Source organism: Pristis pectinata, chromosome 11 (genome assembly GCF_009764475.1).
Source record: "Pristis pectinata isolate sPriPec2 chromosome 11, sPriPec2.1.pri, whole genome shotgun sequence".
Lineage (NCBI taxonomy): Eukaryota > Metazoa > Chordata > Chondrichthyes > Rhinopristiformes > Pristidae > Pristis > Pristis pectinata.
The window spans coordinates 4118967-4144963 of record NC_067415.1 but is presented as its reverse complement, the minus strand read 5'-3'; the positions used below and the strand labels follow the sequence as shown (position 1 = coordinate 4144963).

Sequence of the window (25997 nt, the reverse complement as noted above, 5' to 3'; positions counted from 1 at the left end):
TCAGAATCTGATTTATTATCACTGACTTTTGTATCATGGAATTTGTTGTTTCATGGCTGCAGTGCAGTGCAAAGACATAAAATTACTGTAAATTACAAAGTAGTGCAAAAAAAAGGAATAATGTAGTTCATGGATGCTCAGAAATCTGGTGTAGGGGAAGAAGCTGTTCCTGAATCATTGAGTGTGGGTCTTCAGGCTCCTGTACCTCCTCCCTGATGGTAGTAATGAGAAGAGGGCATGTCCCGGATGATGAGGGTCCTTCATGATGGCTGCAGTCTTCTTGAGGCAGCGCCTCTTGAAGATGTCCTTGATGGTGGGGAGGGTTGTGCCCCTGATGAAACTGGCTGAGTCTACAACCCTCTGGAGCCTCTTGCAACCTGTGCACTGGAGCCTCCATACCAGGCTGTGATGCAACCAGTCAGAATGCTCTCCACCACACATTTAGCGAAATTTGTAGGAGTCTTTGGTAACATACCAAATCTCCTCAAACTCCTAACAAATAGTCACTGGTGTGCTGCCTTAGTTGCATCAATGTGTTGGGCCCAGAATAAATAGTCTCCCTTCTGGTTCCATTTCCCAGTTGTTTTAAACCAGTGGCCGGAAGTAAATCCCCACTGAAAACACTCAACATCTGTTGAATGTTTGCCTTCAAAATTTGGTGTAAATTGTCAGTGAATCTCAGAGACTGAGTATACCCATATAACATGTTTAATATCATCGACTGGAGCTGGAGATCAGATCCCTTTTTGTAGTGGATGTTTTTTTTTAGGAGTAAACAGTTACATATGTTCCTGATCCTGTCCCTGTGGCAACGGTTTTCAGCATGGCAATGATTATCTGCAGCCTTAATGTCTTCCTTTCTTTGACCTCCAAGCCCTACTCCCAACCAACCCCATAAATCATCACCGTTTTGTTTGTGTTCACTGCCTGAAGCCATTCTGGTGAGTGGCCTGATTGTAATGCAGTTCAGTCCGAGAGATTTCCCTTCATTTATTCCCTGCCCCATCAAATTTGTATTCCTGAATAATAGTAGGTATTTAACAGATCAATCGAGCCCATTCCATGGAATTCTATATACACTGAGATGGACCCTGACCTCACGATCTACCTTTTGTGACCTTGCACCATATTGCACTGCACTTTCTCTGTAGCTGTGACACTTTACTCTGTACTGTTATTGTTTTTACCTGTACTACATCAATGCACTCTGTACTAACTCAGTGTAACTGCACTGTGTAATGAATTGACCTGTACGATCGGTATGCAAGACAAGTTTTTCACTGTACCTCAGTACAAGTGACAATAATAAACCAATACCAATATACAACATGGAAACAGGCCCTTTGGCTCAACTGGTCCATGCTGACCAAGATGTTCCATTTGCCAGTGTTTGGCCTGTAACCTTCTAAACCTTTCCTATCCATGGACCTGTCCAACTGTCTTTTAAAAGTTGTTATTGTACCTGCCTGCACCACTTCCTCTGGCAGCTTGTTCCACATAGATACCACCCCTTTTTTAAAAAAAAGTTTCCTGTCAAGTTCCTATTAAATCTTTCCCCTCTCACCTTAAACCTATGCCCTCTAGTTCTTGATTCTCCAACACTGGGAAAATGACTGGGTGATTTCACCCTGTCTGTGGCCCTCATGATTTTTTTACACCTCTAAGGTCACCCCTCAGTCTCCTACACCAAGGAAAGAAGTCCTAGCCTGTCCAACTTCTCCCTAGAATCCAGTCCCTCAAATCTTTTCTGCACTCTTTCAAGTTTAATAACATCTTTTCTATAGCAGGGCAACCAAAACTGAACACAATACTCCAAGTGTGGCCTCACCAGTGTCCTGTACAACCATACTTTGACCTCCTAACTTTTATACTCAGTGCCCTGACTGATGAAGGCCAGTGTGCCAAAAGCCTCCTTCACCACCCTGTCTACCTGTGACCCTACTTTCAGGGAATCATGTACTTGCCTGCATGATCGGTTCTACAAAATGAGTTGTGATGCTAGAACTCAAGACAGCAAGCAAGCTGACCATTCATTAAATCTGCATTCTGTCACGAACCAGCAACAAAAGAAACACACTGAGCATGATTTAGTGTTAAAAACTATTTTATTAATCACTACTTATGATAATACGTAAAATAAAAGTAAAAATGTTAGTATGTTAGAATTCAAAAATGTTAAACCTCGAACGTTAACCCCAAAACTAAACTCGTCGTGTGTGTGTGTGACAAAGTCCAAAACTCCCAGTTCCAGAATGGTTCTTAAAGTTCAGTTCCGCAAGCCATAAGCTGAAACATGAGCAAGGGCTTCTTCAACAACCACCGTTGTCTGAAGATAAGATGTAGATGTAGAAAAACATAGAGAGAGTACATACGAAATCCAAATGTTCCACGATGGAACCCAAACGACACTTCAGTGTTTACTCGGTAGTGACTTCCTCACCCCGAAAAGCATCCGAACCGTGGTCGTCCACACACAAATACCTGTTTCCTTCTACAGGTCAGCAACAAAGTGAACTCCACCGGATTACTTCCAACTTCCATACATGGATTTCAGTGGCAAACACAGTTATTGTTTCTCATCCATCGATAGAGAAAACAGGCAGGCTGGTGTCTCTCTCCCTTCTCTCTCTCTCTCTCTCTCTCTCTCTCTCTCTCTCTCTCTCTCTCTCTCCTCCTTCTTCTTCCTCTTCTTCTTCTTACTTCAACAACGTCATTACGTCCTTTATCTTCTATTGACGTAAGCACGCCCCACACACACATACACACACACTCTCTATCTTAAAGGGACTTTCACTGAGTCCGTAACAATTCACTCTCAGAACAATCTAGTGAACCAATTTACACTCTTCCCACAGAGTCCTGCCATTTCTTTTCCTCTCTCCCTCCAATATTTATCCAATTCTCTTTTAGAAAAGTTCCTGTTGAATTTGCCCTCTTAGGCAGTACATCCAAGCTTGGATCTACCCTGGAAGTGAAACGTGCTTCCTTGGGTCAACCATGTTTCTTTTTGCAAATATCCTTCAAAACATTATTAGAATTGTACTATTTTTAATTTGCTTGTCCAAGAATGAAGACTTTTCTTTTGTATCGTACTTGAAGTTAGGTTTCCCAGGGTTGATGGGCTTTGTAATCTGCTGTTATGTGTGCAGGTATAATGTAATAGTAATCGCTTTGTTGTATGTACTGAGACAGTGAAAAGTGTTCTGTGTGCCATCCAGTCAGATCATTCCATACACAAGTATGTCAAGGTAGTACAATAACAGAATGCAGAATATAGTGTTACAGAGAAGTTGCAAGGGCCACAATGAGGTAAATTGAGAGATCGAGTTCATCTTTAGTGTACACAAGGTCCATTCAGAGTCTTATAACAATGGGATAGAAGCTGTCCTTGAGCCTGGTGGTACATGTTCTCAAACTTTTGTATCTTCTGCCCGATGGGAGAAGAGAGAGTGACTGGGGTGGGGGTCTTTGATTATGCTGGCTGCTTTCCTGAGGCAGTGGGAAGTATAGACGGAGTCAATGAAGGGGAGGCTGTTTTGCATGATGGACTGAGCTGTGTTCACAACTCTCTGAAACTACTTGTGGTCTTGGGCAGAGCAGTTGCTGTGCCAAGCAGTGATGCATACAGATAGGATGCTTTCTGTGCTGCATTGGCTTTTTAAGAAAAAAAAATTGGTGCTGGTCATCAGATGTGCCAAATTTCCTTGGCCTTCTGAGGAAGTAGAGGTACTGGTGTTTTTCCTTGGCCATAGTGTCTATGTGGTTGTCCACCTCCAACAGCCACCTCTGGCAGTGTTCATTCCCTCTGCCTATCTCTGTCAATCTAGAAGAGAATCGGCAGTAAACCAGAGGTTGTTAGCATCCAAGTCCTGCTTTTTATGTTGGTTTGTTTGTCATGTACTGTGCTATTGCTGCAAAAAGTTAATTTTCATGGCATTTATATTCTATGTATGCCTACGACAATTAACTTGAACTTTTTAAATTATCTTCCACTACTCCTTCTGACTATCATCCTGTTCTTCCTGAACCAGGCCAACTTTTGAGCCTTGGGCTATATGTACCCATTCTCTCCAGGGTTTTTCACCCTGACCTTGCAGGCATTTGTTGGACAGCTGTGTGTCAAAGTAGTTTATTGTCATGTGTATGTGTACGCACAGGTGCAATGAAAGGCTTGCTTGCATCAGCATTAGAAGCATAACATTCACAAGAAAAACATAAATTGTACACAATTGTTCATTCCTGTATAAATTAGAACAAAAACAAGGTCCATGGTAGTGCAAAGTGATCAAAGTGGTCACAGTGCTCGCTGTACTGAGGTAGTGATTAGGGTTGTACAGGTTGGTTCAAGAACCGAATGGTTGAAGGGAAGTCACTGTTCCTGAACCTGGTGGTGTGGGACTTCAGGCTGCTGTACCTCCTGCCCGATGGGAGCTGCAAGAAGAGGGCATGGCCCAGATGGTGGGAATTTTCGAGGATGGAGGTTGCCGCCTTGAGGCAGTGCCTCCTGTAGATACTCCCGATGGTGGGGAGGGATGTGCCTGTGATGTATTGGGCAGAGTCCACTACTCTCTGTAGCTGTTTGCATTCCTGCGCATTTGAATTGCCATACCAGAACGTGATGCAATCAGTCAGGATAATTTCACAGTACATCTGCAGGTTTGTTATTGTTCAGTGACCAGCCAAACCTTGATCTTCTAAGAAAGGAAAGACACTGGCACACTTTCCTTGAGATAGCATCTATGTGCTGGACCCAGCACAGGTCATCCGATATATTAACACCCAGGAATTTAAAGCTGCTGACTCTCTGCTGCTTTTTTATTTCTCCCCCCCCCCCACAAAAACATAGACCAGCGCATGTTCGCCCTCCTTCCCCTTCCTGAAGTTAACGATCAGCTCTTTAGTTTTGCTGACGTTGAGCGAGAGGTTGTTTTTGCAGCATCACTCACTAGATGTCTCGCTCTGGTACACTGTGCGTGTTCCAACCTGCAGGACCTTTTCTTGCCTTCCTAATACTTTATTCCCTTTGGTGTGACTATTCTGCATAAAACCCAACCAACTTTCTGTTCCTGTCTGTCTGCTTTTGTGTCCTAGCTCAGTGACACAAAAGCAGACAGGAACAGAAAGTTGGTGACTGAGCTAGGGTGACCAGGTATAAATTTGCTGTGGGAATCCCGGATAATCCAGTTGTACAATATTCCTAGATACTGTAGTCCCAACTCTTTGTTCTGTCCACCCATCTGTAGCCAATTTTTAAAGTTATTCATTTATTGGTCAGCCTGATTTAGATTAGTCACACTTTTTTGGCTTCAATTCCTGTGCTCTCTGCATTATTCTCTCCGCTCTCCCTTTCCCTACAACTTCAAAATGTGTTTGATTTCCAACCAACCCCTGTTCTGCTGAAAGGTCATCAACCTGAAGGATGAACTTTGCTCTCTCCCTACATAGTCAGTCCATAGTCAGACCTGACAGTCAGCGACTTTTTTCCCCAGGGCAACAATGGCTAACACGAGGGGACATAATTTTAAGGTGATTGGGGATGTCAGGGGTAAGCTTTTTTTTTTACAGTGGTGGGTGTGTGGAACGCACTGCCTGCAGAGGTTGTGGGGTCAGATACATTAGGGACATTTAAGAGACTCTTAGATAGCCCCCCCCATTTCTCTATCATTCATGTGTCTATGTGGGAGGGAAGGGTTAGATAGATCCTAGAGCAGGATAAAATGTCGGCACAACATCGTGGGCTGAAGGGACTGTACTGTAGTGTTCTATGTTCTATTTTCTATATGCTGCCTGACCCACTGAGTGTCTTCAGCATTTTCTGTTTTTATCTTAGATCAAGCATTCAGACAATTTTTTTTCCGCTGGGAACTTTATTGAGAAGTGTTATATTCCTTAGAGACCTTAGTAGCTCCTTGGACATCCAACTGCATTTTGTACACCAGTAAAGTGCTTGTCATTGTGGGTGTGATGTGAGAACACACCAACTAATTTTCATGCAGCAAGATCCCACAAAGTTTAGATTTATTTGTGATCATAATTGTGGCATAAGTGCTACCCAGAACAACTTCCCATTAATCAAAATGCCAGGAGGTCCATCTGAGTGAGCAGGCAGTTGCTTGGATTACCACATCATCCAAAAGACTGCCCCTCAGACTCCCTCAGTACTGGAGAGACGAGACTGCAGAGCAACACGCACAATGCTGGAGGAACTCATCGGGTCAGGCAGTATCTATGGAGGGAAATGGACAGTCGACATTTCGGGTCGAGACCCTTCATCAGGACTGGAAAGGAAAAGGGCAGAAGCCAGAACAAAAGGGTGGGGGGAGGGAGATGGGTGAGTCCAGGTGAGACAGGGGAGATAGGTAGGGGAAGTGGGAATGACGTGAGAAGCTTTGAGGTGATAGGTAGAAGGGCTGACGAAGATGGAATCTGATGGGAGGGGACAGTGGGCCATGGAATAAAGGGAAGGAGATGAGATGAAGGTGTAGGTGAGGGGGAAGGAGGGAAGAGGAGGGGTGATGGGGACAGAGGGAATAAGGGAAAATGAAAGGGGTAGGGGGGAAGAGGGCAGGGCTGGAATCTGGAGCAACGAACAGTCTGCTAGAGGAACTCTATGGGAATTGTCGACGTTTTGGGTCGAGACCCTGCATCATATGGTGATGAGAGAGCCTGTATAAAGGGGAGAGGGGATGACGGGCTGGAGTTGGGAAACATGGAGGCAGATGGAGGGTGAAGGCGGAGACACTTGCCCTGCACCTCACCCCTAATGGTTTCATTATCGCCTTCTTATCAGAGTCCAGCGCTGGGAGCCCCTTGTGTTCCTGCTTGTCTCCCTCCGGCAGCTTCTCCACCTGCAGCTTTTAAAGGTGTTCTGAGTTGAGCTTCTAGCTGCTAATTATACAGAAACTACTTATTAAGGTGCATAGTGAGTATTCTTTTTTTTAATGCCAAGACTGTTGGTTAGAAGACCATCAAAACGCACATCGTACTAGTCTCCAGTTTGTGAAAGCCCGCTTTGGATCCATTCCATGTGTCACCTGATGCAATAATAAATGTTGACATGACCCTGACTATTTCAATCTGTAGTCACTCTGTAGTAGCTGTGGCTTTACTATTAAAGTTAACTCTCCAAAAAAATATTTGTCGTGGTTTTGAGCACTGACCACCATGAAGGTACATTTTAGTGACTCACCTGAGCTTGTAAACTAATTTTAAAATTCATTTTTCTGATCAAAATCCTAGTGGTATTAGTTTATTATTGTCACTTGTACTGAGATACAGTGGGAAAAACTTGTCATGCATACCATTCACACAGATCAATTCATTACTTAGTGCATTGAGGTAGTACAGGGTAAAAAAAATAACAGAATGCAGAATAAAGTGTCACAGGTACAGAGGAAGTGCAGTGCAGGTGGACAATAGGGTGCAAGGTCATAAGGTAGATTGTGAGGTCGAGTCCATCTCATCCTGTAAGGGAACCGTTCAATAGTCTTATCACAGTGGGGTAGAAGCTGTCCTTGAGCCTGGTGGTACGTGCCCTCAGGCTCCTGTATCTTCTACCTGATGGAAGAGGAGAGAAGAGAGAATGACCCAGGTGGGTGGAGTCTTTGATTATACTGGCTGCTTCACCAAGGCAGTGAGAGGTATAGACAGTCCATGGAGGGGAGGCTGGTTTCTGTGATGTGATGGGCTTTGTCCAAAATCTCTGCACTTTCTTGTCCCAGGCAGAGCAGTTGCCATACCAAGCTGTGATGCATCCGGATAGGATGCTTTCTATGGTGCATCAATAAAAGTTGGTGAGTGTCAAAGGGGACATACCAAATTTCTTTAGCCTCCTGAGGAAGTAGAGGTGCTGGTAAGCTTTCCTGGCTGTGGTGTCTACATGGTTGGACCAGGACAGGCTATTGGTGATGATCACTCCAAGGAACTTGAAGCTGTCAACCCTCTTGACCTCTGCACCATTGATGTAGACAGTTGCATGTGCACCGCCCCCTTTCCTGAAGTCAATGACCAGCTCTTTAGTTTTGCTGACATTGAGGGAAAGGTTGTCATGACACCATGTCACTAAGCTCTCTATCTCCTTCCTGTACTCTGACTCATCATTATTTGAGATACGGCCTACAACGGTGGCATCATCTGCAAACTTGTAGATGGAGTTAGAGCAGAATCTGGCCACGCAGTCATGAGTGTATAGGGAGTAGAGTAGTGGGCTGAGGACGCAGCCTTGTGGGGCACCAGTGTTGAGAATAATCGTGCCGGAGGTGTTGCTGCCTATCCTCACTGATTTGCAGTCTGTTGGTCAGAAAGTCAGGGATCCAGTTGCAGAGGGAGGTGTTGAGTCCCAGGTCTTGTAGTTTGGTGATAAGTTTGCTTGGAATTATAGTATTGAATGTGGAGCTGTAGTCAATAAACAATCATCTAACGTAGGTGTCTTTACTGTCCAGAGGCTCCAGAGATGAGTGTAGGGCCAGGGAGATAGCATCCACTGTAGACCTGTTTCAGCAGTAGGCAAATTGCAGTGGGTCAAGGTTTTCTGGGAGGCTGGAGGTAATGTGTGCCATGACCAGCCTCTCAAAGCTGGTGGATGTCAGGGCCACCAGTCGGTAGTGATTAAGGCATGTTACCTTGTTTTTCTTGGGTACCAGGATGATGGTGGTCTTCTTAAAATGGGTGCGAACCTCATTGAAGCAGGGAGAGGTTAAAGGTGTCTGCAAATACTCCTGCCAGCTGATCAGCACAATATCTGAGCACACGGCCGGGGACACCATCCGGGCCAGATGCTTTCCTCCGGAAGACTGATCTTCCATCCTTGACGGTGACTACGGGTTCAGGTGCATTGGAGGCTGTCAGGGTGGGTGGTGACAAACCAATCCCCTTCTGTTCAAAACGCACAAAATGCATTCTCATCAGGAAGGGATGTTGTTGACTATGCTGCCTGACTTTGTTTTGTAGCCCGTTATAGCACGCAAGTCCTGCCATAGCTGATGGCTGGTCTGGGACTCTATTTTGAACCAGTATGGTCTCTTGGCATTCCTGATAGCTTTACGGAGGTTATATCTAGCATGAGATGATGCAGAAGGTTTTTTTACTTCTGATGACTGATATGTAGAACAATTTGAGAACATTGCAAGCACTCTAACTACATAATCTCAAATTCTTTGAAATTGGAAAATTTTTCAATTGAAAATTGCACTATACTATTTAACAAAAAAAATTCTGATTAGGATACTAGTGACCAACTTTAGAAGAATAAGAGGAGATCTTATTGACATATAATATTTAAGGGCATATTGGGATAGATATCGAGTTGTTTCCAAACCAGGTGCATGGCAACTTGTAGAAGGTGAGTTCTCAACCATTGGGTTATCTCTGCTAGGTCTCGGGGATATTTAGAGGATGGACAGAGGGGGAGGGGGTGGTGTGGGAGGAATTGAATCAGGTTTATTATCACTGACTTGTATGACATGAAATTTGTTGTTTTGCGGCAGCAGTGCAGGGCAAAGATATAAAATTACTATAAATTACAAATAAATAATGCAAAAAAAGAATAATGAGGTAGTGTTCATGGACCATTTAAAAAAAAATCTGGCAGGGGGGAAGAAGCTGTTCCTGAATTGTTGAGTGTGGGTCTTCAGGCTCCTGTACCTCCTCCCCGATTGTAGTAAGGAGAAGAGGGCGTGTCCCGGGTGGTGAGGGTCCTTAATGATGGATGCAGTCTTGAGGCACTGCCTCTTGATGTCCTCGATGGTGGGGAGGGTTGTGCCCATGGAGCTGGCTGAGTCTACAACCCTCTGCAGCCTCTTGCTATCCTGCACGTTGGAGGGTTTCAACCCAAAATGTCGTCAATTCCTTTCCTCTCTCAGATGTTACTGAACTCTGAGATCCTCTGACAAATTTTGTTGCTTCAGCCATGATCATATTGAATAATGAACATAGAACAGTACAGGCCCTTTGACCCACAATGTTGTGCTGACACTTTATCCTGCTCTAAGATCTATCTAACCCTTCCCTCCCACATAGCCCTCCATTTTTCTAACATTCATGTGCCTATCTAAGAGTCCCTTAAATGTCCCTAATGTATCTGCCCCCACAACCTCTGCTGGCAGTGCGTTCCACACACCCACCACTCTGTGTAGTAAAAAAAAACTTACCCCTGACATCCCCCTTACACCTTCCTCCAGTCACCTTAAAATTATGTCCCTTCATGTTAGCCATTTCTGCCCTGGGAGAAAGGTCTCTGACTGTCCACTCGATCTATGCCTCTTATCATCTTGTACATCTCTATCAGGTCACCTCTCATCCTCCTCTCCAAAGAGAAAAGCCCCAGCTCGCTCAACCTATCTTCATAAGACATGCTCTCCAATCCAGGCAGCATCCTGGTCAATCTCCTCTGCACCCTCTAAAGCTTCCACATCCTTCCTATATTGAGGCAACTAGAACTGAACACAATACTCCTAGTGTGGTCTAACCAGAGTTCGATAGAGCTGCAACATTACCTCGCAGCTCTTGAACTCAATCCCCTGACTAACAAAGGACAACACACCATATGCCACCTTAACAACCCTATCGACCTGTGTGGAAACCTTGAGGGATCTATGGACGTGGACCCCAAGATCCCTCTGTTCCTCCACACTGCTAAGAGCCCTGCTATAACCTTGTATTCTGCCTTCAAATTCGATCTCCCGAAGTGTATCACTTCACACTTTTCTGGGTTGAACTCCATCTGCCACTTCTCAGCCCAGCTCTGCATCCTATCAATGTCTTGTTGTAACCTACAGCAACCTTCAACACTATCCACAACACTACCAAACTTCATGTCATCTGCAAACTTACTAGCCCACCCTTCCACGTCCTCATCTGTCATTTATAAAAATCACTAAGAGCAGGGGTCCCAGAACAGATCCCTGTGGAACACCACTGGTCACTGACCTCCAGGCAGAATACGCTCCATCTGCCACCACCCTCTGTCTTCTATGGGCGAGCCAATTCTGAATCCACACAGCCAAGTTTCCCTGGATCCCATGCCTCCTGACTTTTTCTGAATGAGCCTTCCATAGGAACTTTATCAAATGCCTTACTAAAGTCCATGTATACCACATCTACTGCTCTAACTTCTTCAATGTGCTTTGATACATCCTCAAAGAATTCAATCAGGCTCGTGAGGCATGACCTGCCCTTCAAAGCCTTGCTGACTGTCCCTAATCAGCCTATGCTTCTCCAAATGCCCATAAATCCTGTCTCTAAGAATCTTCTCCAGTAATTTGCCCACCACTGAAGTAAGACTCGCTGGCCTGTAATTCCCAGGGTTATCCCTACTCCCTTTCTTAAACAAAGCAACAACATTTGCCACCCTCCAATCATCTGGCACTGCTCCTGTGGCCAGTGAGGATGTAAAGATCATCACCTAAGGCACAGCAATCTTTTTCCTCACTTCCAGTAATAACCTTGGATATATCCTGTCTGGCCCCTGTGACTCATCTATTCTGATGTTGTTCACAAGTTCCAGTGCATTCTTTCCTCACATCGATATGCCCTAGCATATCAGCCTGTTGTACGCCATCGTCACAAACATCAAGGTCTCTCACTGGTGAATACTGAAGCAAAATATCCTTGCCCTGCCTCAATGGGACAAACCTAAACAGAACCCCATGCAAGTACTCCCAAAACAACCTCCACATTTCCACTGTGCGCTTCCCCAAGAACATCTGTCCCAATTTACACTCCCAAGGTCCTGCCTAATAGCATCATGATTCCCCCTCCCCCAATTAAATACTTTCCCATATTGTCTGCTCCTATCCCTCTCCAAGGCTATGGTAAAGGTCAAGGAGTTATGGTCACTATCTCCAAAATGCTCTCCCACTAAGATCTGAAACCTGATCAGGCTCATTGCCTAGTAGCAGGTCCAGTATGGCCTCTTCTAGTCAGCCTGTCTACATACTGTCAGGAATCCTTCCTGAACCTACCTAACAAATTCTGCCCCATCTATCCCTTTTACATTAAGGAGGTGCCAATCGATATTAGGGAAGTTGAAATCACCCATGACAACAACCCTGCTATTTTTGCACGTCTCCAAAATCTGTCTCCCAATCTGCTCCTCAGCATCTCTGCTGCTACTGGGGGGGTCTGTAGAAGTGTGATCACTCCCTTCAGAGATGGGCTGAGTGACCTACTCCTGCTCCTATTTTCTCGTGTCCTTATTTATCCAAAGCCTTTAGTCTGTGGAAATTACTGTAGACTATATACAAGAATGAAGGTGATTGAACCACTTACATTTCAGCTGATCTCGGAACAGCTATAAATAATTTTGAAAGCTTCTAATTGGTTAAATTGTGATCAAGGGAACATTCTTTGCATATATCTTAAGGATGCCAGAAAGGTTTCTTAAAACACGTGTTGATGAATCCCTAAAGGAGACTGTTACCTAGAGTTGGAGTTCATGAAAATGAAGGCAGGTTGTTTTCCCACAGAAGTTGTTGAAATTGCTGGAAAACTGCAGACACTAAAAACCTGAAATAAAAACCGATAATGCTGACAACACTCAGAAGGTTGGACAGCACCTGCAGAGAGAGAAACAGTTGATGTTTTTGGATCAAAACTTTCATTAGTGCTGGGAAGAAGTTGGAAAGCCAGACCTACCAGAACCCCCTCTTCATCTGGTTCTGGTGCTATCTGCCCTTCATCTCTGCCCTGACGGTTCCCATTATCACCTTCTTTGTCAGCTTCCAGCACCGGTAGCCTTTTTGGGTTCCTTTTTGTCTGCACCTTCACCCTTCCCTCCCCCACCTGCCTGCCTTTCCGTTGCCTGCTTCTGCCTATCACCCACCTGCCTTTGTCTACCAACTCCACCCTTCCCCCTCCCCTGTCTGTCCATCATCCTTCACCCCTCCTCACTCCACCAATCAGCTACTGGCCCCAGTCTCGCCACTTCCCCCCTCTCCTCATTATTACTAGCTGTCTTTCCCCCCCCCCCCCCCCCCCCCCCCCACCCCCCCCACTCTCGGCACTGATGCAGGGTCTCGACGCCAAGTGTCGACAATTCCTTCCCTTACCCCCACCCTGCCCACAGATACTGCCTGACCCGCTGAGTTCCTCCAGCAGATCGCTTGCTGCTTCAGATTCCATCGTCCCTCGTGACTCCAGAAATCAAACCCTGTTTTGTTGCAAAGGGGGGTTGTGGAGGGAACAAGGGGGGGGGTGTGAGAGAAGCTGGAGACCAGGAGGCACTGAGTGACATAAGTGGGGGGTGATACTGGCTGAGGGAAGGTGGGGGAGGCTTGTCAATGAGAACTGATCCCTCTCTGGAGGAGGGTGGGGGAGGCTTGTCAATGAGAACTGGTCTCTCTCTGGAGGAGGGTGGGGGAGGCTCGTCAATGAGAACTGATCCCTCTCTGGAGGAGGGTGGGGGAGGCTCGTCAATGAGAACTGATCCCTCTCTGGAGGAGGGTGGGGGAGGCTCGTCAATGAGAACTGGTCTCTCTCTGGAGGAGGGTGGGGGAGGCTCGTCAATGAGAACTGGTCTCTCTCTGGAGGAGGGTGGGGGAGGCTCGTCAATGAGAACTGATCCCTCTCTGGAGGAGGGTGGGGGAGGCTCGTCAATGAGAACTGATCCCTCTCTGGAGGAGGGTGGGGGAGGCTTGTCTCAATGAGAACTGATCCCTCTCTGGAGGAGGGTGGGGGAGGCTTGTCAATGAGAACTGGTCTCTCTCTGGAGGAGGGTGGGGGAGGCTCGTCAATGAGAACTGGTCTCTCTCTGGAGGAGGGTGGGGGAGGCTCGTCAATGAGAACTGATCCCTCTCTGGAGGAGGGTGGGGGAGGCTTGTCAATGAGAACTGATCCCTCTCTGGAGGAGGGTGGGGGAGGCTTGTCAATGAGAACTGGTCTCTCTCTGGAGGAGGGTGGGGGAGGCTCGTCAATGAGAACTGGTCTCTCTCTGGAGGAGGGTGGGGGAGGCTCGTCAATGAGAACTGATCCCTCTCTGGAGGAGGGTGGGGGAGGCTCGTCAATGAGAACTGGTCTCTCTGGAGGAGATGTCAATAGGAAATGAATGGGGGTGAAGCAACATCGCTGAGACTGGGGTTGGGAATAATGGACAGGCACTTAAATTGGAAATGCAGGAGACTGCAGATGCTGGAAACTGGAGCAAACAAACGAGCTGCTGGAGGAACTCAGCGGGTCAGGCAGCATCTGTGGAGGGGGAATGCACAATCAATGTTTCCGGTCAAGACCCTTCATCTGGCCTGAGAATAGAGGGGAGGTGGCCAGTATAGAGGGGTAGGGCAAAAGCTGGTGGATCCAGGTGAGGAGGGGCTGATAGACAGATCTGGTGGGGTGGGAAGGGTGGAGAGAGGGGCTGGAGGCAACAAAGGGCTGCAGATGATGAGAGAGGTGACGAGTAGAACCAAAGAAGGGAGGGATGGTGGTCGGATTTTTCCCATCACCCACACACTCCTCCCACTGGGTCCCCTCACCTCACTGTTCAAGTTACTTTATTGTCAGTCACCCATATGCTATAAAAACACATGGAGGAACGAAATGTCGTTTCCCCCAGACTCTCACAACAGAGGACATACATCAAACAGAAACAAAACGATAAACGCAGACAAAAAGATTGTGCAAGTACAAATAATGCAAAAAACGGTATGTACAGAATACAAATTTAGTACAGAGTTAGTGCAAAACCAAGTTAGAGGAAGAAACTACAGAACTCAGTGTTGCACTAAATGTATAAACATGTCCAGTAGCAGCCAAAGTTCTTGTACGCTGTTGTGCAAACCAGGGCTTCTGTCGTGGCATGTCTGAAACTGCCTCCAGGGTATTCAGGAGCCTGACAGCCTGGGGGAGTGAAAAGCTGTTGTACAGTCCAGTAGTTCTGGCCCAGATGCACTGGTACCACTTGCCAGATGACAGTGGGACAAATAGTTCGTGGGAGGGATGAGAAGGGTCATCTATGATTCTGCAGACCTTCCGTGTGCATCGTGTGTTGTAGATGTCCAGGATGGAGGGAAGAGGTACTCTGATCTTTCCCGCTGCACTTGTAATTCTCTGTAGAGTCCTGCGGTCTGAGGTGTTAGTTATCATACCAGGCAGAGATGCAGCTGGTCAGGACACTCTCAATGGTACCCCTATAGAATGTGGTGAGGGTGGGGGAGGGCAGGTTTGCTCTCTTCAGCCGCCATAAAAAGTGGAGATGCTGCTGTGCCTTCTTGGCGAGAGAGGAGATGTTGGTTGACCAGGATAGGTCCCATTCGCCTGCCATCCCTCCCCTACCCAGAGAGCGGTTGATATCTGGATCTCACTGCCAGAACAGATGGTGGAATCAGATACAATCACCATGTTTAAGAGGCATTTAGACAGACACTTAAGGCAAGGCATAAAAGCATAGGGACCTAATGCGGGCAAATGGGATTAGTGTAGACGGGCAAGAAGGTCAGCATGGACGTGGTGGGCCGAAGGGCCTGTTTCTGTGCTGTACCACTCTATGTTCAATAACAACCCTTAGAGGCTAGGAGAACTGTTTCCAGTGCTGTGGAGAAAGGGCAGGGCAGAGGGACCAGCTGGACAGACCTTTTATCAAAGAGCTAGCACAAACACAGTGGACTGAATGGTCTCCTCTGCCACACAGTTCTACAGTGTGATTTGATGGTGTTTAAAGGGACAGGGGACTTGGGCAGTGACTGTGGTTTCACTTTGGAAATCCCAAAGTGAAAGGATGTTGTCTTAGAACAAAAGATATGTTGGTTAAAATCAAATCCTGGCCGAAGTATTTACAAGTCCAAGGCTAAGGAAATTCAGCATGTCCCTGTGGACCCTCACAAATTTTTAAAAATGTACCATAGAAGGCATCCTATCCAGATGCACCACAGCGTGGTACAGCAACTGCTCTGCCCAAGACGGCAAGAAATTGCAGAGTTGTGAACACAGCTCAGCACGTTACGGAAACCAGCCTCCCCTCCATGGACTCTGTCTACACTTCTTGCAGCCTTGGTAAAGCAGCCAACATAATCACAGACCCCTTCCACCCCAGACATTCTCTCTTCTTCTGCCCCCCATAAGGCAGTAGATACAAAAGTTTGAGAATGCGTACCTTCAGGCTCAAGGACAGCTTCTATCCTGCTGTTATAAGGCTTTTGAATGGACCTCTTGTACAATAAAGATAAACTCTTGACCTCACAATCTACCTCATTGTGGCCTTTGCACCTTATTGTCTGCCTGCATTGCACTCTCTCTGTAACTGCAACACTATATTCTGCATTCTATTTTCCATTTTACTACCTCAATGTACTTATGTATAGAATGATCTGTCTGGATGGCACGCAGACAAAAGCTTTTCACTGTATCTTGGTACATGTGACAATAAACCAAATCCAAATGTGTGGATGATGAGAATTTGGACTATAATGCACTACAAGGCAGAAGATACAGGAGCCTGAGGACACATACCACCAGGCTCGAGGACAGCTTCTATCCCACTGTGATAAGACTATTATATGATGAGATGAACTCTTGACCTCACAATCTATCTTGTTATGACCTTGTACCTTATTGTCTGCCTGCACTTTACTCTGCATTCTGTATTGTTTTCCCTTGTACTACCTCAATGCACTGTGTAATGAATTCATCTGTACGAATGGTATGCAAGACAAGTTTTTCACTGTACCTCGGTATAATATACCAATACCACTAGAATAAAGTTGGTATTTTAAAAAAAAAGTCAATTGACACAGAAGAAGCTGGAAGCACTCAGCAGGACGGGCAGCATCTGTGGAGAGGCAAATGGTTATTGTTTCGTGTCAAAGGCCCTTAGTCAGACTGAAAGTCTTTGAACTAAAAAGCTCTGTTTCTCCTTCCACAGTGACTAACCGACTGGAATGTATCCAGCAATTTCTGTTTTTATTTCATAATTCCAGCATCAAATTTCATTGTTAGTTGTACAAGAAAGATGTCCAACACTGAATGTCGCACTTTCCCTTCTGAGCCACGAGTTCATGAAATCGGCTTCTACTCCAGAGATTCTGGTACAACAACTTAGCCAACTGGACTCTGAGTGCTGCGGGAACACTGCACTGTCAGAGGCTTCCATGGTCGTAGAGAGAAACAGACCCTTCAGCCCACTGAGTCCACACCAACCATCAACCACTCATTTACACCACATTACTCCCATTTTATGTTCCCCACACCTCTATCAACTATAAAACTATCAACTTTCCCCACACACAACCCCCCCCCCCCCCCCCCCCCCCCCCCCCCCCCCCCCCCCCCCAGTTTCTGCTTCTCACCCACACGCTTGGGGCAATCTACTGCGGCCAGTTAACCTACCTCAATGCACTGTGTAATGAATTGATCTGTACGATTGGTATGCAAGACAAGTTTTTCACTGTAACTCAGTACAAGTGACAATAATAAACCAATTCCAATACCTGCACATCTTTGGGATGTGGGAGGAAACCGTAGCACTTGGGGGAAACCCAGGCAGTCACAGGGAGAACGTGCAAACTCCACGCACAGACAACACCGGAGGTCGAGATCGAACCCTGGTCTCTGGTGCTGTGAGGCAGCAGCTCTACCCCGATGTGCCATGGTGCTGCTCCCAAATATTACATTAAATCAAGGACCTCTCTAGTAGAACCCATTTTCCTGGATCAAAGGAAATTGCGGGATGATTTCCCAGTGTCTTGAGACCCATAAGTGACTGTTATCATATTTTACATTGCTGCATTTACAGTAGTGGTTTATTGGCTGAGAAAGCATTAGTTTTTGCATCTCCAATCCAGACAGTTGTCAGCACTTCCGATCACAATTTTAGGAAGATCCTGGGAGGAAAGAAAATGTATTTAATGCTTGTGTTTCAATCTTTTTCCAGGAACCGGTGAGAGCATCCTCTCAGCGTTGAGTAGCCTGCCATCTCTTCCCTGGGTAGCCAGAACCAAAATAGAACGTCACTTGCAAATGATTTCTGTCGTTCAATGGGTTGTAACCTTTCTAATTATGGGTAGGTAACCTGCATTTTATTTAAATGTTAACGTAAAAGAGTACAGCACAACAACAGGCCCTTCGGCCCACCATGTCTGTGCTGACCATGAAGCCAATATAACCAATCCCATCTGCCTGCACATGGTCTGGATCCCTCCATTCCCTGCCTGTTCATGTGTCTGTCTATCAGCCTCTTAAATGTTGCTATCGTATCTGCCTCCATCACCTCCCCTGGCAGCCCGTTCCAGCCACCACTCTGTGTTTCTGAAGTAAAACTTGCCCCACACGTCTCCTTTAAACTCTAAGTGCAGATGAAGGGTCTCGACCCAAAATGTCGACTGTCCGCTTCCCTCCACAGATGCTGCCTGACCTGCTGAGTTCCTCCAGCATCTTGTTTTTTGCTCCTTTTTAAACTTTCCCCCTCTCATCTCTAAACCTGTGTCCTGTAGTATTTGACATTTCCATACCGGGAAAGAGACTGACTGTCTACCCTCCCCTGTGCCTCTCATAATTTTATAAACTTCTATCAGGTCTCCCCTCAGCCTCCTCTGCTCCGGAGAAAACGATCCTAATTTGTCCAACCTCTCCTTACAGCTCATGCCCTCTAATCCAGGCAGCATCCTGGTGAACCTCTTCTGTACCCTCTCCAAAGCCTCCACATCCTCCCTGTAGTGGGGTGACCAGAACTGTGCACAATACTCCAAGTGCGACCTAACCAAAGTTTTATACAGCTGCAACACGACTTCCTGACCTTTGTACTCAATGCCCTGACTAACGAGGGCATACGCTGCCTTTACCGCCACCTCCACTTGTGTTGCCACTTTCAGGAAGTGACGGACCTGAACACCAAGATCCCTCTTAAGAATCGTTCTGCACAGAACAGCACCTTCAGCCCGCAGTGTCCACGTTAACCACCTATTTTACATTAATCCCACTTTTTATTCTCTCCCCATTCTCATCAACCCCCCCCCCCAGATTCTACCACTCACCCACACACCAGGGGCACAATGTACAGCCATTAATTAACCTACAGACCTGCATATCTTTGGGATGTGGGGGGAAACCCACGCGGTCACAATGGGAACGTGCAAACTCCACACACGGACAGCGCCGGAGGTCGGGATTGAACTTGGGTCTCTGGAGCTGTGAGGCAGCGGCTGTACCAGCTACACCACTGCCTCACCCTTTTTGCTTTTTGCTATTTTGCCTTTCAATCTTCACTTTTACCTTCCTTGTATAAAACTGATGCATCTTTTAAACTAAGATTGAAGCGAAGTGTGGGTTAAAATTTCAACGAAGATTTGATAATGGATTACTGTTGGAGTCCTTTAGGGCAGGTATTTTAATATGTTTATCCAGAGACCTTTTTCCAGTGCTGTTATTAATAAATCAATAAGTCTGAAACTCTTGAGAACAGGAAGCTATTCGGTCTCTTGAGTCTGTTATGCCATTCAAATGGGTAGTATCCATAACTCAGTCAACCCTCCTTGTGTGGTAAATATAAACTGGAGGCTGTGATAGGAGGACCTAATTTCTTCAGTTTATTCATTCTATTGAGTAATCCAACTTGGATCTTAACTGTCCATAGTTCAGTACATGTTCAACTTACGACCTTTTTATGATGGCGAAGGAGGCCGTTCATTCCATAAGGTACAGAATTAGGCCATTTGGCCCGTCGAGTCTGCTTCACCATTTTCAACCCCATTCTCCCACCTTCTCCCTGTAACCCTTAACCCCCCTCACCGATCAAGAACCCATCAATCTCTGCCTTAAACACACCCGATGACTTGGCCTCCACAGCCCTCTGTGGCAATGAATTCCACGGATTCACCACCCTCTGGCTAAAGAAATTCCTCCTTATCTCAGTTCTAAAGGGACGTCCCTTTATTCTGAGGCTGTTCCCTCTGGTCCTAGACTCTCCCACTGATGGAAACATCCTCTCCACGTCCACTCTGTCCAGGCCTTTCAATATTCAGTAGGTTTCAATGAGATCCCCCCTCGTTCTTCTAAACTCCATCGAGTACATGCCCAGAGACATCAAATGCTCCTCGTGCGTTAATCCTTTCATCCCTGAGATCATTCTCATAAACCTCCTCTGGACCCTCTCCAACGTCAGCACATCCTTCCTTGGATACGGGGCCCAGAACTGCTCAATACTCCAAATGGCAGCCACTATTGTCACAGTTTATACTGTGGTTCTAAATGTCAGCCTTGCCAGTGAAATGCATGCCCCATGAATGCATTAATAATAGTACCATGGGGGTGAGTGTGGATTTATATTGGGCTGTTCATCACCTCCCCATCTTGATTTGTGCTTCCTTTCTGTTGCAGGGGTCACTTGCACCATAATCTTGTCTTACATCTTCTTCACTAACTGCTGGCCAATTGCAGCTCTGTATTTGTCCTGGCTGATCATTGATTGGGATACACCCAACCAAGGTAAGAGACCAGAGCTAGAGTCAAAGGGTCAGGTCACTGTTGGAACCTCGGGGTGGGAGTCTGTCAGGGTGTTGGCTACATTGTGGTGTGTTCTCTGTGGAGGAGCAGAAATACAAGACCGTGTGTATTATCTATAGAATGCACAGCACTTGGTCACCCAGGCTACTCTGACAGCACCCCCCAAACCCACCACCTCTACCACCAAGAAGGACAAAGGCAGCGAGTGCAGGGGAACACCACGCCCTGCAGGTTCCCCTCCCAGTCACACACCATCCTGACTTGGAAATATCTCGCTGTTCCTTCACCGTCACTGGGTCTAACTCCTGGAACTCCCTCCCCCAGTAGCACTGTGGGGGGGCACCTTCTCTGGAAGGACTGCAGCAGGTCAAGAAGGCAGCTCACCCCCACCTTCTCAAGGGCAATCAGGGGTGGACCACAAAGATGCCCACACAGAACAAATCTTAGTGTGTATTTTTGCTAAGTGCTGATGAGAGATGTCTTCTATCCTAATACCAATGGACAGGTGGACCTGTGCTTTGGACCATTGGTGTCCTGGTGCTCAGTTACTCAAAGGTTGACCTGAGTCACTTGTCAGGGCAGTAAAGGAGGTCCCTCAGTTGGTCTGCAATGCTTTCTTGTTGAGCCAAGTTGAAATATCTCCCCTATTAATTGGCTTATTATTGTCACATGTACCAAGATACAGTGAAAAAACTTTGTTTTGCATGCCATCCATACAGATCATTTCAAAACATCAGTACGTCGAGGTAATACAAGGGAAAACAACAAAATGCAGAAGATAGTGTTACGGTTACAGAGAAAGTGCAGTGCAGGTAGACAAATAGGGTGCAAGGGCCATGACAAGGTAAATCGGGGGATCAAGAGTTCATCTTTATTGTATGAGAGGTCTGTTCAAGAGTCTGATAACAGCGGGATAGAAACTGTCCTTGAGCCTGGTGGTATGTTTTCTCAAGCTTGTGTATCTTCTGCACGATGAGTGTGGGGAGAAGAGAGATTGACCAAGATGGGTGGGGTCCTTCATTACATTGGCTGTTTTTCCAAGGTAGCAGGAAGTGGTTTTCCTGATGGACTGGGCTGTGTCCACAACTTTCTGCAATTGCTTGCGGTGTTGGGCAGAGCAGTTGCCATACCAAGCAGTGATGTATCTGGATGGGATGCTTTCAATAGTGCATCTATAAAAATTGACGAGGATCAACGGGGACATGCGGAATTTCTGTAGCCTTCTGAGGAAGTAGAGGCGCTGGTGAGCTTTCTCGGCCATAGCGTCTATGTGGCTGGACCAGGACAAGCTATATTTACACCTAGGAATCTAGAGCTAGCATAAAGGAAGGAGAAGAAGAACATTGGTGTCTCTTGGAATGATTGGCGCAAGTTTAGATGCAAGAAACTAATTCACTGGATTGGTTCTGTGAAGATGGTTTTTGGGGTAGTTTTCTCCTTGCAATCATGAATATTAAGCAGGGGTTAATCAGTAACCAGATGGGCGTGAAATGGAGGGGGTTGGTAAAAGAACCAGTGGGGCGTTGAGAGGGAATCTTGTTTTTTTCGAACTTGCCTATTACAACACAAAGAGATCATTTGGCCTATCAAGTCGATGCTGGTTCCCAGCAGAGCAATCTCATTACCTCCTTATTTTCCTGTAACCATGCAAGTTATTCTCCCTCACATACCCCTCAATGCCTCTTTGATTCTTTTACCACTTACCTACACAAAGGGTCTGTCATAAAGTTCAGCCCACTCAGTCCACTTCCCACTTAAACGAATCCCATTTTATTCTCATCAACTACTCACCCACACACTGGGGGAACTTGGTGACCAATTACGCTACCAACCCCCACGTGTCTGGGAGGAAACTGGAGCACCTGAGGGAAACATGCAAGCTCCGTGCAGACAGCACTGGTGGTTCGGGTTGAACCTGCATCACTGAAGCTGTGAGGCAGCGGCTTTACCAGCTGCAACAGGCTGACGCAGGTTGTGATCTGGAAGGGGGAAATTTCAGTGGGAAAGCTGGAAACATGCAGGTGAGCGCTTATGCACTGGTCATTGTGAATGTAAGATTAAGATATTTTTATCAGTCACATGTACATCGAAACACATAGTCAAATACATCTTTTGCATAGAGTGTTCTGGGGGCAGCCCGCAAGTGTCGCCACGTTTCCGGCGCCAACATAGCACGCCCACAACTTCCTAACCCGTACGTCTTTGGAATGTGGGAGGAAACTGGAGCACCCGGAGGAAACCCACGCAGACACGGGGAGAATGTACAAACTCCTTACAGACAGCAGCTGGAATTGAACCCGGGTCGCTGGCACTGTAATAGCGTTACGCTAACCGCTACACTACCGTGCCTGCTCTAGCCAAATGGCCTGTTTCCATGCTGTAAGACTCTATGAAATGCTTGTGAAGGGAAATCTGTGGGGGAAGAGCAGAGGGAGAGGTGGGGGGGGGGGGTGGAGGTGAATGGTACCATGTACTTTGTACATCAGTTGCTGGATACCATGCAAGATCATATAGAAAGTAATGCATTTTCTTCACAGGAGGGCGCCGGTCTGCATGGGTGCGGAACTGGGCTGTGTGGCGATACTTCAGAGAGTACTTCCCCATCAGAGTGAGTAGATTGAAGGAGAGGATCACGGATGTATCTTGTAATGTTCAAAGTGTGTGTTGATGAGAGACCTCGCGTGTATAACCTGACCCATTCTGGTGGTGACAGAGGAACCATGTTGTAGCCAAGTTGTACAGTTTGATGTTGAACGTGGAGAGCTGCAATGTGTTCAGTTATCCTCGTTCCATTGGCACACAGTCTGCTTGGCATGTCCCGCATTTTACAATGCTTGCAGTCCTTTGTGTTAAATTGGTTTATTATTGTCACCTGTACCGAGGTACAGTGAAAAACTTTGTTTTGCATGCCATCCATACAGATCATTTCATCACATCAGTGCGTTGAGGTAGTACAGGGGAAAAGAATAACAGAATGCAGAATAAAGTGTTACAGTTACAGGGAAAGTGCTGTGCAGGTAGTCAATAAGGTGCAAGGGCCACGACGAGGCAGATTGTGAGGTCGAGTCCATCTCATCATACTAGGGGACCATTCGATAATATACCAGTGGGGTAGAAGCTGTCCTTGAGCCTGGTGGTACGTGCTTTCAGGCTTTTGCATCTTCTGCCCGATGGGAGGGGGGAGAAGAGAGAATGTCCGGGGTGGGTGGGGTCTTTGATTACATTGGCCGCTTCGCGTTTGCATGCACTCTGCTGGCTCTGATTGCTTTGGACAGCTTTTCCCGGATTGTATCCAGGTGGTAACTTTCCAGAAAAGCAACACACTCAGCTCTTTTGCTGCTATCTCACAATGACCTCTGACCTCTAGCCTCCATGGTGCAGATCCAGTTACCAGTGGCACTGAGCTGAATAAAATGCGAGGTCATTGTGCTGAAACAATCCCTCTGGAAAATAACTTCCACTGACCATTAGATAATAGTTTAATTTGACCCTGCTTTCAGCAGACAAGAGGAGAGCTAAACTGATTAAACTCCAGCACCTGATGATCTCCATCTTGGAGTTTTACAAGGTGGCTTTAGACATGGTGAACACTGGTTATCAACTTCCCAAGTCTGTAGATTCTGGAAATGTTCCTACAGATTGAACATAGAAAACCTACAGCACAATTCAGGCCCTTCGACCCACAAAGCTGTGCCTAACATGTCCCTACCTTAGAAATTACTAGGCTTACCCATAGCCTTCTATTTTTCTAAGCTCCATGTACCTATCCAAAAATGTCTTAAAAGACCCTATCGTATCTGCCTCCACCACCATTGCCGGCAGCCCATTCCACACACTCACCACTCTCTGAGTAAAAAACTTACCCCTGACGTCTCCTCTATATCTACTCCCCAGCACCTTAAAACCTGTGTCCTCTTGTGGCAACCATTTCAGCCCTGGGGAAAAGCCTCTGACTATCCACACAATCAATAAAGGATGGCAACTGAGGAGGAAGGGGGAAACTGGAAACTACAGGCTTCTCAGCCTAACGTCAATGAAAGGGAATATGCTGGAATATGTAGTAAGGATGTCGTAACAGAACAGCAGAACAACAGACCCCTCCCCATCCTAGTCATTCTCTCTTTTTTAGATTTAGATTTTATTTACAGCATGGTAACAGGCCCTTCCGGCCCAATGAGTCCACGCCGCCCATTTTAAACCCAAATTAACCTACCCGTACGTCTTTGCAATGTGGCAGGAAACCAGAGCACCCGCAGGAAACCCACGCAGACGCGGGAGAACGTACAAACTCCTTACAGGCAGCCACTCCCATCAGGCAGAAGATATTTCTTCTCCCCACTCCCGTAAGGCAGAAGATATAAAAGCTTGATGGGCACATGAATGAGAGGAAAATATGGGCATTCTGTAAGTAGCAGGGATTTAGGTATATTGGCACAACATTGTGGGCCGAAGGGCCTGTTCTGTGCTGTACTGTTCTATGTAACGTGTACCTCCAGGTTCAAGGACAACTTCTAGCCCACTGTTATCAGTCTCTTGAATAGAGTTCTTGTACCATAAAGATAAATTCTTGACCTCTCAATCTACCTCATTATGGCCTTGCACCTTATTGTCTGCCTGCACTGCACTTTCTCTGTAACTGTAACACTCTATCCTGCATTCAGTTATTGCTTTTCCCTCGGTAGTCTTGTGGTCTCGGGCAGAGCAGTTGCTGTACCAAGCTGTGATGCATCCAGATGTTTTCTATGGTGCATCAATAAAAAAATTGGTAAGGGTCATTGGGTACATGGGCACCACAGGAACCAGTACTTGGGTCCCAGTTTTTCACAGTGATTCACCAATGATTCAGCTGAGGAGATCAAATATCATATAAGGTTGTTGGCACTAATATGTAGGTGGGATTTTGAGTAGGAAAATGAATGTAAAAAGGTTCAAGAGGATATGGACAAACTGAGTGAGGGTGTGAGGACATAGCAGGTGAAACATAACGTGGAAAATGTGAGATTATCCACTTTGCACGTAACACAAAAGTGGAGAGTTTGTTAAATGGTGAGAGATTGGGTTGTGTAAAATTGGTTGGCCTAAATTTTGAGAGAGTTTCACTACAGAAATAAGGAATAAAAACAGAAAATACTGGAAACACTCAGCAGGTCGGGCAACATCTGTGGAGAGAGAAATAAGTTAATGTTTCTGGTTGAGGACCCTCTCTCAACTGTTTTTTCTCTCTCCACGGATGCTGCCTAACCTGCTGAGTATTTCCAGCATTTTCTGGGGTTTGTCCCAGACTTTAGACATTGTTTGTTGTTACTCTCACAGGAGTGAGAAAGTGTTGTTGCAATTCCACAGGGTGAGACTGCACCTGGAGTACTGTGTACAGTTTTAGCTACCTTGTCTAAGAAAAGGCATAGTCTACTCAGTTCTCGTATCCAAACCAACCAGTCTAGTCGTTCTTCACTGCATTCCCTCTACTGACAAGTATATCCTTTCTTGGACAAGATGACTAAAACTGTACATAATACTCCAGGTGCGGTCAGAGTGGGCAGCCAGCACCTCTTTCCCAGGGCACCAATGCTAAA

At 46.3% G+C, this 25997-nt stretch overlaps 1 protein-coding gene across 1 annotated transcript in view; it reads left to right on the top strand.

Moving 5' to 3' along the window:
* dgat2 (diacylglycerol O-acyltransferase 2) overlaps positions 1-25997 on the top strand; it is a 59156-nt gene that overhangs the window by 13864 nt on the left and 19295 nt on the right. The window contains exons 2-4 of the mRNA XM_052025708.1: positions 17858-17986; positions 20299-20406; positions 22962-23032. Of these exons, the coding sequence (XP_051881668.1) occupies positions 17858-17986; positions 20299-20406; positions 22962-23032 (308 nt within the window). The remainder of the gene's footprint in view (positions 1-17857; positions 17987-20298; positions 20407-22961; positions 23033-25997) is intronic.